Source organism: Salvelinus namaycush, chromosome 1 (genome assembly GCF_016432855.1).
Source record: "Salvelinus namaycush isolate Seneca chromosome 1, SaNama_1.0, whole genome shotgun sequence".
Lineage (NCBI taxonomy): Eukaryota > Metazoa > Chordata > Actinopteri > Salmoniformes > Salmonidae > Salvelinus > Salvelinus namaycush.
Window position 1 is genome coordinate 51,128,163 of NC_052307.1, and position 19,014 is coordinate 51,147,176.

The 19,014-nt window shown below is 40.5% G+C and overlaps 1 protein-coding gene across 1 annotated transcript; it reads right to left on the reverse strand.

Moving 5' to 3' along the window:
• Positions 1–631: 631 nt before the first annotated feature.
• On the reverse strand, positions 632–18,261 carry si:ch211-210p4.6 (malignant fibrous histiocytoma-amplified sequence 1 homolog). Its single transcript, XM_038990124.1, has 10 exons — positions 18,097–18,261; positions 16,055–16,940; positions 15,518–15,815; positions 15,228–15,414; positions 14,777–14,958; positions 12,487–12,986; positions 12,156–12,325; positions 1,664–1,841; positions 1,435–1,502; positions 632–1,346 (listed from the first exon to the last, which is right to left on the reverse strand). The coding sequence occupies exons 1-10, from the start codon at positions 18,110–18,112 to the stop codon at positions 1,315–1,317; spliced, it is 2,517 nt and encodes an 838-aa protein (XP_038846052.1). The 5' UTR covers positions 18,113–18,261; the 3' UTR covers positions 632–1,314.
• Positions 18,262–19,014: the final 753 nt, after the last annotated feature.

A 19,014-nucleotide genomic window follows, 5' to 3' on the forward strand; every position in this document is an offset into this window, starting at 1 on the left:
TTTACTTTTACTCAAGTATGACAATCAGGTACTTTTTCCTCCACTGCTAAAAGGTGAAGTTATCTCCCAGTGTCTTTTAGAAAGCAGACTGAATCAGGATTTCCTCTAGGATTTGCCTGTACTTAGCTTTACTTATTGCAAACAGGATACATGTTTTTGAATAAGTGCCCTTATTTGCGAGGCATTGGAAAACATCCCTGGTCTTTGTGGTTGAATCAGTGTTTGAAAATCACTGCTCGACTGAGGGACCTTACAGATAATTGTATGTGTGGGGTACAGAGATGAGGTAGTCATTAAAAAATCGTGTTAAAAACTATTAATGCACACAGAGTCCATGCAACTTATTATGTAACATGTGAAGCACATTTTTACTCCTGAACTAATTTAGGCTTGCCATAACAAAGGGGTTGAATACTTATTGACTTAAGGCATTTTGAAAAACAAAAAAAACAAAGTACCGGGATTGAAGGACTGTGGCGTAAAAACAGGTGTAAAATTATACCATAGATTTGGCTTTTCATTTTTATTAATTTGTAAAAATGTCAAAAACATAATTCCACTTTGACATTATGGGATATTGTGTGTAAACCAGTGACACAAAATCTAAATTCAGGTTGTAATACAACAAAATGTGGGAAAGGTCAAGGGGCGTGAATACCTTCTGAAGTCACAGTAATTCAGTTAGGTGCACCACTCCCCCAGGATAGAACATACAGAGAATTCCTTCAGTATAAAAACATTATAGCCAGGGTTTGGGTCAACTCCATTTCAATTCAGTTCTGAAATTAATGGAAGACAAACTGTTGAATTGTACAATCCTCATAGAAAACGTTCAGCACTCTGAATTTATGAATTGGATATCAAGTAACCCATTACATTCTACATCTGGAATGGAGTATTGAATAAATAAATAAAATACATTACAAATAAAAAGGATTATGTCATGTCAGGGGCTTGAAATTATTTATTTGGCATCAGGATAAGGCATCAAAAAGTGGATATCTGGACTGCAATGAAGTTTTGTGTAGCTGTACATCAGTATTCTTTTTATCAGAATGGATCAAGAGCGCTGCCCTGTGGTAGGATATAAAAAGTTATCTTTTCATAATATTGAGAGAGAAACATGAATATGGTTGCTCCCTCTGTGCACTTTTATCTATAAATGAGACCTCGAGCCTAAACCCAAACTGTAAGGAGTGAAGATTTTGATGTTGCATATAAGAAAAATGTTTTGATAGAAAGATAGTCAACTTGGAGACATCACTGAAAGAGAAACCATCTCCCGCTAATGAAGTTCCACTTTCTAGGTTCTGGTCATTGTCCTTTTGATTTGTTCACAACAGGATCTAAAAAAAAACACAGAATTTGAATGGGAAGTATTAATTGTAAACGGTAGGTAATCCCTCTTACTTTAAGATTAAAAACATACGGTACCTTTTGGGAAAAGCAACTCGGTCCGGCGCGTGTGTCCATTCCGGCAGAGTTGTTTTTCCTCCTGCACACTGTTCCAACACACACACTTCAGTTTTAATAGTATTTTAATAGTGTATTGATAGAGAAACAACATCATTATCGTTTGAGATAAGTGCAATAATATAATAACAATAAAGTTGTGCATTGACAAATAGACAAGTAACAATTACGTTAGATACATTTGGCTTACAGGTCATATATGTCTGAGTTTGGGAGGTCCTGCCAGTCTCTCCAGACGAAGTAGGCTGTGCAACCTTTCTCCTTACAGGGGGTGTGGACATGTTGGGATAGGCCAGGCCACTGTCTAGACAGCACCGCTAGCTTTGTCATCACCGACAGGAAGAGATCCCAAGAACGACGGAACTCTTCTGGAAAAAGACAAATATGCTGATGTCAACGAGATGAAATTGTTTACAACACATTAGTGACTACTTTTAAAATGTTTTTCCTCATTAGGACTAAATATTTTGCTTTCATAGCATAACTACATAGTTTGAGCTCAAATGTCATCTGCCCTTGAAAACCAACTTCTCTTTTTGAAAACGGTCTATGGCATCGATATGAGTCAGAAACATTTATTATAGTTTCCAAATTGACTACAAAGTGTAAATAGGATAATTTTGGTTATGAAGTCTCATCCAAAATGGAATTGGGTTAGTGACTGCGACATGACTTACTGTACTTGAGGGTTTCGTTTGTATTACAATTATGTGAACAATTCATGTCCTATTTTGCCTATTAACACATTGTGGTGCAGTGTTTTCTGTGAGAAGACTGGGCGAGTTCGCTTTCCATGGCTCGGTGCCCCAGGCGGGTGAAGACCTCTTCTTAGGAGGACCAATGGAATGGTAAAAATAGAGCAAACCCGGGGCACCAGGTCACGTAAAAAGAACTTGGGAAATAGCTATTCTAGTAAAAAATGGGTTTCCATAAAGTTGTTCAACAATTTTGAGCAGTTTAGAATATGGATTACATCCAACTAGCTTCTACTTGGGCTGTTTACCGTCAATCCTGAGACTGGAATGTTGTTGGTAAATTTCTACGTTTTGTTTATAGCTAGCTAGATGTCAGTATTTGATTGGCTATGCCGCGATGATACTTTGATGTAACTAGCTAAATACATAGCCTCTCCCTAATGTGTAATGTGAGGCCGATTAGCGGTACACATGAAGACAGGTTTGATTCCTGCTAGGTAACGTTAGCTCATAATCAAGCAAACCTAACGACATGTGTGATACATGTTGCCAGCTTACTGACATTAATAATAAAACTCGTAGATCAACTGTAGTATTCCAGGGGTTCTATCAATGTAACTGTTTGCATTATTTCTAATCCCCCTTATTTTATTAAATGTTTTCTTCATAATTTATTTTCTCTAACCCTACCATCCCTCCTCTGATTGGAGTAAACGAATGGACAACAATACTTCTACTGCTACTTACAGCTATTTCCGCTCACAAATACGGTACGTGTATTTAAATTAAACATACGGTACATTGAGTGTACACATCATTAGGAACACCTGCTCTTTCCATGACATAGACTGACAAGGTGAAAGCTATGATCCCTTATTGATGTCACTTGTTAAATCCACTTCAATCAGTGAAGATGAAGGAGGAGACAGGTAAAAAAAAAAAATGTACCTTGAGACATGTATTGTGTGTGTGTGTGTGTGTGTATGTGTGTGTGTGTGTGTCGTTCATAGGGTGAATGGGCAAGACAAAAGATTTAAGTGTCTTTGAACGGGGTATGGTAATAGGTGCCAGGCATATTGGTTTGAGTTTGTCAAGAACTGCAATGCTGCTGGGTTTTTCACACTCAACAGTTTCCCGTGTGTATCAGGAATTGTCCACCACCCAAAGGACATCCATCCAATTTGACACAACTGTGGGAAGCATTGGAGTCAACATGGGCCAGCATCCCTGTGGAATGCTTTCGACACCTTGTAGAGTCCATCCCCCAACGAATTGAGTCTGTTCTGAAGGCAAAGCGGGTGAAGGCGTTCCTAATACCTAATTTCCTCTATCTGCAAGTGTTTGATTTTCACCCACAGCGGCCAATCCACCATTCATTCTGAGTTTAACTCCAACCTGCTGATGTCCACAGATTAAGCCATCTTTCCCAGTATAATGCCATTTGGATTTTTAACTCCAACCCTCCGATATTCACAGATTAACCCATCTTTCCCAGTATAATGCCATTTTTCTTTTTGCAATACATCCCTCCATTTTACTGTGATGTCTTATGAGGGTCCTGAACCTCCCTATTTGTAACACTTCTACCAGTTGCCCTAAAAATAAATACTTTACCCAAGAGTATGATGATATTTCCCATTGATTGGTCGTGCTTTTTCAAATCTCCTGGCAATACAGTTTGCAGGTCCATCTGAACTCTGATATTATGACATAACAACCATTCCTGGGACCTGACTCCAAAAGCGAGCCACCGATGGACAGTACCAGAAAAAGATGCTGTATTGATTCTGTTTATAGCAAGTATTTTACATACCATAATCATATATATTGAAACTAATGGATTGATGTGTCAATTGTTGTTTTATATATCAGTTTATAATCCCAATGCCGAGGGATTTGGGACATCAAAGACCTGTTCCCAACTGACTTGAATTTTATACGTAAATCTGTCAAACCTTTTGACTAAGTGAGACTGATATATTTTTCAATTCATACTAATAATTTTAAGCCATGATTTGATTTTAATGGGTGGCAGACAGACTAATTGATTAATTTCTTCTTAAAGTAATTGTCTCTTCCAATTTTATGGCAGAACTTTAGACTTTTATGAGTTGGTTATAATTTTGTATTGCGCATACAACTCCATACACTGTTCATAGTTGCTTGTATGACAATTTTACCGTACTTCATAAATATTATCCTCTTCTTGTACAATTTTCCTAAGAAACACTTGTTTTTTTCTCTATCAGTACATTGGAGATTAGCCATATTAATTGCCTTTAACCTATTTAATCCCATCGGTCACAATAGTGACCGTAAAAAACGTTTTCAGTTATAAGGCTCTAAAAATGTTATTGAATGATGTATCAATGCATTTCCAGCAAATATTGAAATAATAAAGGGTCTCAATGAAAGATGTGCAGTGTCACATGTTTAGTGTGAATTCTCACATGACCAGAGCTGTTTACTTCCTGGTTGCACCATGAGAAGAGAATGGCTGCATCAAGCTCCCAAACAAAAGGTTAGTAAAGTATGTTAACATAAAGTTAGGACAAAGATTTTTGGTACACATAATCTTTAAGGTGTCTAGTATTGATATATGCATATGCAATTACTCAACTTTGTTCAGTGTGGTCATAGAATGAGTAAACATGTTGACGGCAACAATAGTGACCGGCGGGATAACACAGTGCGTCTAGGTATACACATACTTATACACATACATAGTTCTTGTTCTACCTAACTTTCTACTCTGTTCTTTCTTGTAGTTTCACTTTGAGTCAAGTTCTGGATATGTTGGATCTAGGTGACTGCCCAGACAAGGCATGCAACATTGCAGTTATCCCTCAAAATGAGAAAGATGCTGTCCTGAGTGATTGTGATAGCGATGGGTCAGATATGGACTATGGACAGGCCATTTGCCGGACGGGCCATTTGCCAACCAGGCTGTTCAATGCATATGCTGAACCTATGCAAACAGATCATGACAGGAACAACGGTATCAGTGATGATGACCTACCCCCCCCCCCACCCATCCACAACCTTCCCCACCCCCCTACATTGTTGATAATAAAGCGCCAAGGGCCTCTACCCGCCAGAGGGTCCAGTAAGAAGAGCCAAGGGAAAAGCTGCAGGTGGTCAAAAATAAAGATTGAGTGTTCAAACGATCGAAGAGGCCTGCCACCGATGTGATTCCAAAACACATAGTATACAGCCCAAATATGCAAAGGTTTGGCACGAAACCACTGAGCCACGGAAGGAGATCTTTACTGGCTGCTACTGCTGAAGATCAGGCATGATATGACAAAACTTCTCACTGGCCAATCAACACGATGTACCGGTTCCAGAGAAGTCGTCATTGTGACAAACGTACTACCTATGCATGTGAGAAATGCAAAGCGCGACTGCACATTGAGTGCTTCAAGATTTACCATGGACAGTAGAAAAGGAGATAAGAGCGAATGAAAAAGGGCTGAAAAAGACAAAATAAAAATAGAAAAGTTGATAAAGGGTGAGGAGAAGCAGTACAACGGACTCTAGGAAGAAAAGAAAAGTCGACGAAAAAGACAATCAAAATGACTGAAATGTTTTTGGGAAAAAAGAAGGTCAATTGATTCAAGACATACTGTATGACAGTAGGACTGACTGATCACAGTTTAAAATAGTGATGCACAAACTAATCTTGCACTTGGTTCTGAAGCCTACCTCTATGATATATATATATAAGCACTCATTGTGCAGTGGCGCTTTTTATATATATATAATTGTATTTTGTTCAGTGTAGGCCTCTACTTGAATGCATATTCTACAGGCTACCTCTATCCTAAATGTTACCTTTATGTTCAGTGGGAATGAATCACACGACTGCTATACAGTTGTTAGTGAATGTTGCACTAAAATGGCACAATGACAATGTTACAATGAATATTGCACTAAAGTACAAGTTAAAATGTTACAATAAAGTTACAATATTAATGTTTCAATACATGTTGCACTAAAGTAACAATGTTACAATAAAGTAACAATGTTGAAATAGGTTGATGGTTGTTTTTTTGTCTTTGCTCTCAGTATTCATATCGGTGTTGTAAAAGGGTTTTTGATGTGTAAAATATTCACACTAGAATGTGACGGGGCATTCTAGAGGCAAGGCTGGGGACAGCCAGTGACAGAGTTTTAAATGTGTTAATAACTGGGTTGGGATTTATAAGAACTTTGATAACTACATAGAAGAAATATGTTAATTTTGTATATGTAACATTATCCCACTGGTCACAATTGTGACCGACCATAAAACACACTTTTTCACCTACTTTTCCATAAAAATTTCGAAAAATAATGATTGATTACTTCAAAGGGTTACTAATGACACTTGATTTGGATATTTTCATGTCTGGGAAAAATTCGGGATTAAATGGGTTAATATTAGATCGGTCTTTTCTGGAGGATGACATTTAAATTGTAGCCAATGACTTCATTTAAAAAGGAGGATCCATTGTCAATCCAAAATGTGAGGATTTTAATCTGCAAAAAGGCAGAGCCCACTCTTAAACATAGGATGGGCATCTCTTAGTAGCTTGTTGGAAGACCAGTTTGGATTTAGGTACAATTTCGGTACAATGGAGGCTTAAAGAGAGGTTTAATTGCCTTAATATTGAATAGTTTTAACCCTCCAAACTCATGTTTGTTATATAAATAATCTTGTTTAACGTTATCTGGTTTGCCATTCCAAATAAAGTGAAATCTTTTTTCTTGCATGATTTGAAAAAGGATTCTCCTGGAGTTGGTAGAGCCATGAATAATTATGTAAACTGCGAAATCACTAAATAATTAAAATCAGGGTAATCTACCTGTAAATGGATAGGTGTTTCGCTCTCCACGGTTTCAAGATTCTATCTATTTAGCGACGTTTTCTATCAAAGTTAATAGTTACAAGGTCTGTCAACTTTTCCAGGACATGTACACCAAGCACATTGACTTCACCATTCAACTATTTAAACTGACTAGCTACTGTAAGATCCCTGCTAAATAATCAAACTAGCTAGCATTTGAGGGCGTATTTTCTAAATGTGTATTTTCTAGGGACAAAATAATGATAAAAGCTCAACAGATAAGGAGGCAATGATCAGACACCAGTCCCGTTTCAGAATAATGGAGGAAATAACCACCATTGATAATGTAATTAGTACTGTGTGTGTTTGTGTCTTGTATGTTGTAAGGTTCCCCTTATCCAATGGACTACTCCTGGGCCTGGGTTAGTAATGTCAACCAGTTAGTGCCATGCTGGGACATGTCCCTTGTGAATTAGCTGTGAACCATAATCTCTGATTGGCTGTGTTCAACCGTGTGTTTACTGTTGGCTTCCATGATCATATGGTGACAGTCTTTCACTCTCTCCCTCTCTTTCTCTGTAATGGGAGCTGGGTCAGATCTGTAAGTCAGGCTCCTTCATGACCAGTATCTGTGACGAGAGGGGCCTGGAGCTGATCTACTGGCACTGTTAAGAAGAAGTTAACACCACACAGGAAGGCACACTATATATACACAAGAGTATGTGGACAACCCTTCAAATTAGTGGGATTGGCTATTTCAGTCACACAGGTGTATAAAATCGAGCACACAGCCATGCAATCTCCATAGACAAACATTGGCCTTACTGAATGGCCTTAATGAAGAGCTCATTGACTTTCAATGTGGCACTGTCATAGGATGCCACCTTTCCAACAAGTCAGTTCATCAAATATTTGTCTTGCAAGAGCTGCCCCGGTCAACTGTAAGTGCTGTTATTATGAAGTGGAAACATCTAAGAGCAACAACGAAGTTGCAAAGTGGTAGGCCACACAAACTCACAGAACAGGACTGCCGAGTGCTGAAGGGCGTAGCGCGTAAAAATCATCTGTCCTTGGTTGCAACACTCACTACCGAGTTCCAAACTGCCTCTAGAAGCAATGTCAGCACAAGAACTGTTCATCGGGAGCTTCATGAAATGAGTATCCATGGCCGAGGAGCCACACACAAGCCTAAGATCCCCATGCGCAACGCCAAGCGTCAGCTGGAGTGGTGTAAAGCCTGCCGCCATTGGACTCTGGAGCAGTGTAAACGCGTTCTCTGGAGTGATGCATCACGCTTCACCATCTGGCAGTCTGACAGATTAATCTGGGTTTGGCAGATACCAGGAGAACGCTACCTGCCTCAATGCATAGTGCCAACTGTAAAGTTTGGTGGAGGAGGAATAATAGTCTGGGGCTGTTTTTCATGGTTCGGACTAGGCCCCTTAGTTCCAGTGAAGGGAAATCTAAACGCTACAGCATACAATGGTATTTTAGACGATTCTGTGCTTCCAACTTCGTGGCAACAGTTTGGGGAAGGCCCTTTCCTGTTTCAGCATGACAATACCCCCCGATGGGGTTCAGGTCCATACAGAAATGGTTTGTCAAGATCGGTGTGGAAGAACTTGACTGGCCTGCACAGACCCCTGATCTGATACCCATCGAACACCTTTGGGATGAATTGGAACGCCGACTGCGAGCCAGGCCTAATTGCTCAACATCAGTGCCCGACTTCATTAATGCTCTTATGGCATTAGTGTCCACATACTTTTGGTCATGCAGTGTATGACAACTGACATGTTTGGCAAGGTAGCCCCAGGTCCACCAAACAAAATGTTTATAGGTACAGTATCTGTATCGGCTGTGAATGACAATAAAAAATGGAAGACAACTGTAATATTTGCACATTGTTATATTAGCAGAGCACTGCTTCCACAGTATTATGTGAACGATGGTATATGCTACATGGTACTGTTACACTTCAACATTATCAAACACTTTTGGATTACCCAAATCTGATTACATTCAGTTACTTTTAGATTACTTTCCTATTAAGAGGCATTAGAAGAAGACAAAAATGTGTGTTACCAATTGAACGACATCTACTGTATTGCAGGATAAATCAAAGTTAAAGTTTACAAAGCTGGCCATTTGTTACATTTTACTTTGTGGGTTGGTTATGTAGGCTTCTTCTAACCCATCGCCTTCTACTACATATACTAATACCAAAAAGTTATAAGTTAGAATTAGGTTTTTAATGTAAAGATATTTCAGAATTACAGTCATTTCAATACATGTTATACCCCTTGATCTTCAAGAATAGGACTTGGAAATATGGAAGTATAGATTAGCCAAATTGTTTTACCTGAGCATAACTCAAAAACAAAGGATTTATTAGCCAGCCCTACTCTGTTGTTTATGATTTTGTTGTCATGGAGGACTGATTGGGCTCATTGATTCGAGTTGAAAAATAAATGCTGCACTCATGGAATGGCATGCTTTGAGCACTACTGAAAGAGCTATTTACAAGTACATGTGAAAAAGTCATGCCATATGCCGCATTTGCTATGGGCCTATTTTTTGGTTTACCTTTTTGTTGGTGACACTTTTATAGTCCACAGATGAAACAATAACAAAATGATGCCCCGCCTCTGTTTTGGTAAAAAGCTGAGGGATGGGCCTGGAGAAATGTAACCACTCTCAGGTGAATAGACAGAGCTGTGGATGAAATGATATAAAAAATGTATGTTTTAACCATGTTGGGGCTATACAGTGTTTGTTTACATTTACAATGTTTACAAACATTGGAGAAAAACAAGCTTATATTTTGGGTTCTCGTGGAGTGTGACAGTTGAACTATCAAAAATGTGTGAGTTTGAGCATGTGTTCATTAGGCCTATGAATTAATTTATTTTATCAGCATGAATTAGATTGAGCAATAAAAGCCACACTTTTATTCCATAGGCTGGGATCGACACTACAGTATTCAGCTGTTGCAAGAGCGTATTTTTCACTGGCTGTCCACTGGTTTCAAAAACAATGATTGATAGGCAGCTTAAACCTTTTGAATTCAACCGTTATTGGGTTCAAATATACATTTAGATTTGTGAACAGCCATCCACAACAACCACAATCCGTAAGGCGCAAATACCTAAATGAGAGAGCAGCAGAGTGATTCACATCAACGCTAATAATAAGTGATATTCGTATCGCCATAGACTACACCACTGCTGTCGTCCTTACCGCCAAGCGTTTATTCAAGTTGGATCATCTTTGGATGCTGACAGCAGTCGCACCATGGGAAGACATAGCTTGGACTGTAGCCTACAAAAGCCTATTCCTGCTCTTTTCCCACGATCCACCAAAACACATTTGGTGTTTCATCATAGTGGTATCTGACTTGTGGTCAGACACGCTCAGGTGGAACAAACTTAAAACTTGCTCCTTTTTTCAATGTTGATTTGAACGTCATTGAGAAAACAGAGAAGGGTCAAAGATGTTGTTTCGCAAACATCCTTCCTGAATTGAAAAGTAATCCTTGAAGTAATCACCTAGTTTTTCAAAAGTAGCTGTAATCTGATTACAATATTTTTGCTAGTAACGTAACGGATTACAGTTACCGTTATTATTATTTGTAATCCTTTACACGTAACGGATTCGCTACTGCCCAACCCTGCCGACTGCACATGTAATATATTACATAAATGGAAGGGTCTTCATCACTCCCTGGAGACTTGAAGACAGAACCTCACCCAGAGAGTTGTGCATGTTAGTGTGTTAGACAGCCAAATCATTACATTTTGGGAAATAGACCATAGAAATGCCATTCTAGTCCTGGTTAGACAGCTGAAGTTGTACTCTAAACACAACGGATTTTGATTTGTTCGGTAAAGTGTAGGCAAAATGTATTTATAAGAACATCCATAAGATTTTTTACATAGAAAATATTTGGTCTTGAGCACAAACACATCCATCGATTTGTGTTGTTGTTGATGTACTGCATGTACACTCAAGCTGGGTGATGTTTGTGCAATATCCACATCTAGCCAACACCTGTAGGGACATTAGTTCTGGGATTTGTCTCACGGGAAATATCTAACAGTGGACATTAGAAGAGATGAGGCCGTTCTAGAATATTGTGTTGTAGGACAGCTGAACTGACTGAAGACCGCGGGCATTCAACTCGCAGCAGTTGATATCGTTTCCATTGTAACATGTATTTACACGTTGAAATGAAGTCGCAAGCTTCTTTCGTAGCAAGGCGTTGTAGAGCAGGTGTCTTAAGAAACACATTCCAGACACTGGTGCTTGCCATAACTGATTTGACAGAGAAATATCAGCTAGATAGGATAGCCAGCTGCAGCTGCAAGCTATGCTAGGTAGCTGCCCTCAGCTTATTATTTATTTTTTATTTAACCTTTATTTAACTTGGCAAGTCATAACAAATTCTTATTTACAATGACAGCCTACCCCGGCCAAACCCGGACGACGCTGGGCCAATTGTGCTCCGCTCTATGGGACTCCCAATCACGGACTGATGTGATACAGCCTGAATTTGAACCAGGGACTGTAGTGACACCTCTTGCACTGAGATGCAGTGCCTTAGACCGCTGTGCCACTCGGGAGCCCAGCCCAGCTTGGGTAAACACAAGGTAAGCGCAGGCTTTAACCTACACATAGAACTGAATTAGCTGACTATCTTGAGATGGCGAGTCAGTCGGGAGGGGAGAAGTCCTCAACTTCAAAACAGCTAGCTTAGCTTACCTCGCTGTACTCACTACTGCACTTGTTAATTGTGATTGAATGGCAAAGACACACCCAAAGCACACTCACATCAAACCACGCCCCAAGACACCTCTTATTTGCCTTCAGCCATTTCTTAATAAGCATGGATTAAAAACAAGGCCAAATCAGGAAGCGCAGTCGCCCTTCAAATTGAAAAAAATCATTTTCATGTTTTGAATGTTTGAAGACGTCTTCAAAGTGTTGCATAAGACGGTTTGGGAAAGTTTTCTGAACACCAAGTATGGGACATTATTTAAACTAAAAGTGATCAGCTGGTCCTCACGAGCATTTTTCTTACTATGCAGACTGATTGAATTTACCGCATATTCTCATTAATTTGCCTCTCCAGATGAAATAGAGGAATAGCATACTGTACCGCTGGTCTTAGGTCTCTTGCAGCGAATCTGTATGTGTTGATCTCCATCTTTATTGTCTCCATCTTTATTGTTCTCTCTCATCAGCACCAGTTTGTCTCCAGAGCTGAGCAGGCAGTGGTCTTTCCCTATCCAGTGAATCGGGTACAGGGAGCACGTCTTGATGATCAGCCTGAAATACAAATAAATGTCGTAAATAACCACATATTTTATCTATCAATAGTTTATTTGTAAAACCATATAAACTGCACATAAATATTTATTTAGGAACATTTGTGACAATTAAAGTGAAACATCAGGGCAATGAAATGGTAGACTAGATTCCAATGCTACCTGTGGAAGAAGCCATGAGGGATCTCAGGTAGAAAGTAAACACAGACATTTATATCGTCCAGCTTGTCTTCTCCCCACATTTTCACCACCATTCGATTGTCCTGCAGGTAGCTGGGGAAGAGACATGCTCCGTCCAGATGACCACTGGCCAAGTTGGATGACTTCCACTGCTTCTCCCCGGGTTTGAACTCCGGGGCCGCCGGGTTCAGGGGACTACCCACCTTAGCCGGGAGACAGACCTCAAAGTGCTGCAGGAGGCTAAGTAGCATCCCCTCCTTAGTCTTACTCCCCACCACCTCCTCCACCAGATCTTCATCGTCCATCCGCAGCCGCCTCAGTTCTCTGCGTACCAGGATCCGTGTGGCTGCGTTGTGCAGGGTGCCCTTCTCTTTGAAGTCATCCACCCACGTGCCCCGGTGGACCAACAGGTTGCCCTCTTGCCGCAGCTCGTCTCTGGGGATGGCCTCCATCTGCTTGACCAGGTCGTGTCTCACGATGGTCTGGGTTAGGGGAAAGGAGAGACGTTGGTAATAGGAGTACGGTGTCCATATTAGGACAGCAGTCAGAGTGACTCTGACGCAACTTTCATGGACATATGATGTTGTCCTGATATGGACACCGTACTGGAGAATACTTTAAATACAACACCGTAATTCAAATAGATTACAGCATGTTCTCTTTGCTACTTAATTGTGCAGCCTACAGTGCTTGGCAAAAGTATTCACCCCCATGGCATTTTTCCTATTTTGTTGCATTCCAACCTGTCATTTAAATTGATTTTTATTTGGATTTCATGTAATGGACATACACAATATAGTCCAAATTGGTTAAGTAAATGAAAAAAATTAAATATGGAAAAGTGGTGCGTGCATATGTATTCACCCCCTTTGCTATGAAGCCCCTAAATAAGATCTGGTGAAACTAATTACCTTCAGAAGCCACATAGTCAGTTAAATAAAGTCCACCTGTGTGCAATCTAAGTGTCACAAAATCTGTCACGTGATCTCAGTATATATACACCTGTTCTGAAAGGCCCCAGAGTCTGCAACACCACCAAGCAAGCGGCACCATGAAGACCAAGGAGATCGCCAAACATGTCAGGGACAAAGTTGTGGAGAAGTACAGAGCAGGGTTGGGTTATAAAAAAATATCAGAAACTTTGAACATCCCACGGAGCACCATTAAATCCATTATTAAAAAATTGAAAGAACATGGCACCACAACAAACCTGCCAAAAGAGGGCCGCCCACCAAAACTCACGGACCAGGCAAGGAGGGTATTAATTAGAGAGGCAACAAAGAGACCAAAGACAACCCTGAAGGAGCTGCAAAGCTCCACAGCGGAGATTGGACTTATTAGTCCATAGGACCACTTTAAGCCGTACACTCCACAGAGCTGGGCTTTACGAAAGAGTGGCCAGAAAAGAATAAGCATGTTTGGTGTTTGCCAAAAGGGGAAAGGGAGACTTCCAAACATATGGAAGAAGGTACTCTGGTCAGATGAGACTCAAATTTAGCTTTTTGGCCATCAAGGAAAACGCTATGTCTGGAATGATGGATGGCTCTAAATACAGGGAAATTCTTGAGGGAAACCTGTTTCAGTCTTCCAGAGATTTGAGACTGGGACGGAGGTTCACCTTACAGCAGGACAATGACCCTAATCATACTGCTAAAGCAACACTCGAGTGGTTTAAGGGGAAACATTTAAATGTCTTGGAATGGCCTAGTCAAAGCCCAGACCTCAATCCAATTGAAAATCTGTGGTATGACTTAAAGATTTCTGTACACCAGCGGAAACCATCCAACTTGAAGGAGCTGCAGGCAGTTTTGCCTTGAAGAATGGGCAAACATCCCAGTGGCTAGATGTACCAAGCTTATAGAGACATACCCCAAGAGACTTGCAGCTGTAATTGCTGCAAAAAGTGGTTATACAAAGTATTGACTTTGGGGGGGTGAATAGTTATGCACGCTTATTTCTTGTTTGTTTCACAATAAAAATATATCTTTCATCTTCAAAGTGGTAGGCATGTTGTGTAAATCAAATGATACAAACCCCCCCCAAAAAACCACCACTGTACTCAAAGCACACTTAACCTGATCCTGGAGAGCTACAGGGACAGGAAATACCAGGTCTTGCTCTAGCCCAGCACAAAAGTACCCGATTCAACTAATTGAGAGTATAGGTTTTTCAAATACGGGGCAAAAAGCCTCCATACCCCTGTAGCTCTCCTGGACCAGGTATCGTTGATCACTAATTCAGACGTTTTCCTTCCGTCACCCTCAGGTCTCACCTTGAAGAGTGAGATGAGAAAAGATGGCTGAACGAACACCCTATCCTTCAGTGCAGGGATCTCCTCGTACCACACGATGATGCCGATGCGATGGAGGTAGCGTAGGATGGAGTGGACGTTCTCCTCGCCCAACTCAAGGTGCAGAAGGAGGTCACTCAGAAGGTCATCAAAAGAAACTATTCCTGGTGTTGAGGAAAAGGGACGTCTGATTGGAGTAATGTGACCGAGTTATAACGCGGTACATACCTCATTGTGCCGATATTAGGACAAGCACAGTTTGACTGTCCTAACATGGACATATGTCAGTATTGATAATATAATTATTAAAAATGCAATTAACAGGGTTGAAGTTGATTTCATTTCAATTCAGTAATTTGAGAAAGTTCAAATACAATTCAAAAGCCCTTAACTTTCAATAAGGATTTTTTTTTTTTTACTGGAAATAACTTACCGTGTTGAGGTATTTGGTTTTGTTCCACTAGGTCACGAATGGCTAACTCAACTTTTTCGTAGCTTTTGGGCAGGGTCCTTTCAGCACATGGGAATGTATCCTTTGTTAAGATGTGCCTCACAATGTGCTCCTTGAGCTTGACAATGTCCTCATACATAGTGCAGTCAATAGGTACAAGTTCCAGGACCTGTGCAAACACATTAGAAACCAATTAATATACTTGTAGATCAAATGTTAGGCCATTTCAAAGAGCAAACACTCTTTACAAAACTCAAATTAGGACACAATACCTGTAAATGATACTCCATAAGCCGGTCAAGTTCGCTCATCTGTTCAGAAAACAGAGAGGGGTCTGTATTGCCCTTCAGGTTCTTCTGCTGTAGTTGTAAAACCTCCTTCCTTTCTTTGAGCATGACTCGAACATTCTCCTCGATGTGTCTCTTCTTCTCCATCACCTCATCTTGGTCTTGACACTGGTCACAATGAGTTCCCACCAGTAAGACCACAGAGGCAGGGACGCGAAGCTGGATGTTATTGATCCAGAAACACACCTTCTCTTTGTAAGACTGGGGGTCTTCCATGTTGTAGCTGAGACATTACAAAGATACATTTTGACATGTAAGGCAAGGTCATGCCCAAGTCAGTCAAACCAACAAACTATATTCATCAATATACTGTACTATCAATAAAACATTATCAATGATCTTCAAAACTATCTGTTGATGAAAATATTAGAAGACTGTAAAAGACTCAGTTGAATTAAAAATGTCAGTTTCCCACAAATGAACACGTTGTGCACAGTGATCTCCATCAACTGACATGTTTACCTGGCCAAATCAACAGCGAGGATAACGAGGGCTCTGGGGGTGATGAAGACGTGATGCGTCAGGTAGTATTCTTCCTGCCCTGCAAAGTCCCAGAATAGGAACCGGATCCCCTCCATATCCATCTCACTGATCTCTATCCCCTCCGTTCTGTCCTCCTCATCTACCCTCACAGCCCCCCCCTGCTTCAAGCTACGACACAGCGTGGACTTTCCAGCCATGGAGGAACCCAGGAACATGGTTTTGACTGTCCGGGCTGTGGTGTGCGTGTCAGTGCCTTCCTCCTCCATCATGGCGAAGTAGCTCTGAATGTCCCTCACTCCTCCGTCACACACCTCCTCTGGGGGGGTACTCAGCGGGTTCCCTGCGGCCTTGAACAGGGTCAGCTCCGAGTTCCCCTTCTGGAACAGCTGGGCTGGAAGTTCAGTCAGGCTATTCCGTTCTACGAACAGCTCCTTGAGTTTAGGTAGCCCCACCAGTGCCTGGAGGTCCTTCAGGCAGTTATGGGACAGGTTGAGGTAGCTGAGGCTGTGGCATTGACTCAGGTCCACCGGGAGTTTGGCCAGACGGTTGGTGCTGAGCTTGAGGAACGATAGCTTCCCCAGATGAGGGAAGATGTCTTCAGGGATGACCTTGATGTTGTTCTGGTTCATGTAGAGCCGCTCCAGATGTTTCAAAAATCTCATCTCCAGGGGAAAGTCCACCAGCTCGTTCCTGGAGAGGTTGAGCTCTCTCAGGTTTACCAGGTTGGAGATCCAATTGAGCTGTCTCAGTTTGTTCCTCTGGAGGTCCAACCTTCTGACCTCGTCAGCATGATCCAGGAGAATCTGAGGGACGGACTTCAGTTTTCTACCAGGCAGGTCCCAATCTTTCTGACTCTGCCCAGTACCTAAAATGACATACATGTTAGGGAGACCTTGCCAAGAAGGCATCTCTTTCACACTGTTAATTAAAGCAGTATATATATTCAGAACAAACAGCGAAATGCTGTTATACTGAAGAGTGGCACTTAATACACTTTTCTAATCTAATCTGTAATCTATCCACAATGAAAACAGATTATGTCTGGCCACAACAGCATCAACATCTATGAAGTCTCCTATCAACAGTAGTTACGAGACTTGAGTTCATGTGTGAGGTTTCCACACAAACAAATAAGGAGTAAATGTATGACTCATTGATTTACAAAACATTAGGAACACCTTCCTAATATTGAGTTGCAACCCATTTTGCCCTCAGAACAGCCTCAATTCGTTGGGGCATGGACTCTACAAGGTGTTGAAAAACGTTCCACAGGGATGCTGGCCCATGTTGACTCCAATGCTTCCACAGTTGTGTCAAGTTGGATGGACGTCCTTTGGGTGGTGGACCATTCTTTATACACACAGGAAACTGTTGAGCGTGAACCCAGCAGCATTGTAGTTATTGACACTCAAACCGGTGGGTCTGGCACCTTCTACCATAAAAGTTAAAAGGCACTTAAATCATTTGCCAAATCACCCTCTGAATGGCATACATGCACAATCCATGTTTCAATTGCCTTAAGGTTTAAAAATCCTTCTTTAAACTGTCTCCTCCCCCTCATCTACACTGATTGAAGGTTTCACATGGATTCACCTGGTCAGTTAATATCATGGAAAGAGCAGGTGTTCCTAATGTTTTGTACACTTAGTGTATGACTCATCAGTTCACTCAGTTGTCATTACCAGTAACTACGATGTTTCCTTTACAATCATTTATGACTGGGTTAAAGTCAGCCTTATATTCCTGAATGTGACTCTGATATGTATTATTTAATCTATTTACCTTGTATTACGCAATCCTTCATTTGATAATAGTTGTCAGTTATACAATAAACTGAATTTCACAATGGCAAAAGAGAAAGTAACGAGACGAAAGCAAAGAGAGTAGTCTGTCTTTCATATTTCCATATTTCCATTTAAAATCCACAATCCTCTCTCTCATCAATGAGTTACATAGGCAGTCATATAATTATTAACTATTATCTAATGCTAGTTTATTATGAAGAGCTTCATGGTACTTGCCATTAGGTCGAGACATGTTGCCAGACAGTATTTGTGGTGCGTTGTCTCACCCACTTCCACAACCGGTATGCCAGGAGCTCTACACACAGGCAAGTTCACCACTCTTCTTACTTCCTGGTTGTCTGTAATAGGCGGGTCCAAACAATTCACTTCTCATCCCATTCATACAAGATTACTGCTGCTTTTAATAAAAGAAAAGTATAGACTCTGATGTACAAAACAGAATAGGTATTTTTAAAATTATATAAGGGCTTACAAGATACACATTTTAACTGTGTAAACATTTTCAAAACACATACAAGTATTCTGATAATCTAAATAGTAAGATTGTACAGATGTTTTGCATCCATAAAGAACCAAGTGCGGTTCTGTGACAATCAATGGCAAGGAAAAAAAGGGCCACTATGCATTTAAAATAAAGTATAGACAATATATCTAATGAACATTCAATAACATAGAAAGCTATGGTTTCGATATCCTGTGTCATACTTTACTTTCGTTTCCTGTAAAAGTCCCCTCAGTTTAGAGCTCGCCAGCTTGTCGTCCTAAAAACGTCTGGTTTATTCAGCCATTATGGGAAAAATGAATGGGGAAAGAATATGATTTTGGGATAAACGACAAAAATAAGGTCTGGCGTTAACACGGGTTTAGGAGATCTTATACGTTTTGTTCAATGGGATAATATCAGTTAGTTAACATTACCTTTATGAATTATGAAGCCTTTATGTGCTTTATGTGATTTTTTAAAATGACAAACACTTCAAAACCCACAAAAAGTGACGTTAGCTGATGAAGATTATCTCATAGAACAAAATGTATAAGATCTCCTAAACCTGTGTATACCACATATCTTATTTTCGGCATTTATCCAAAAACCATACTAAAACGGAATTAATTTCCCTACAGGCTTTTTCCAAC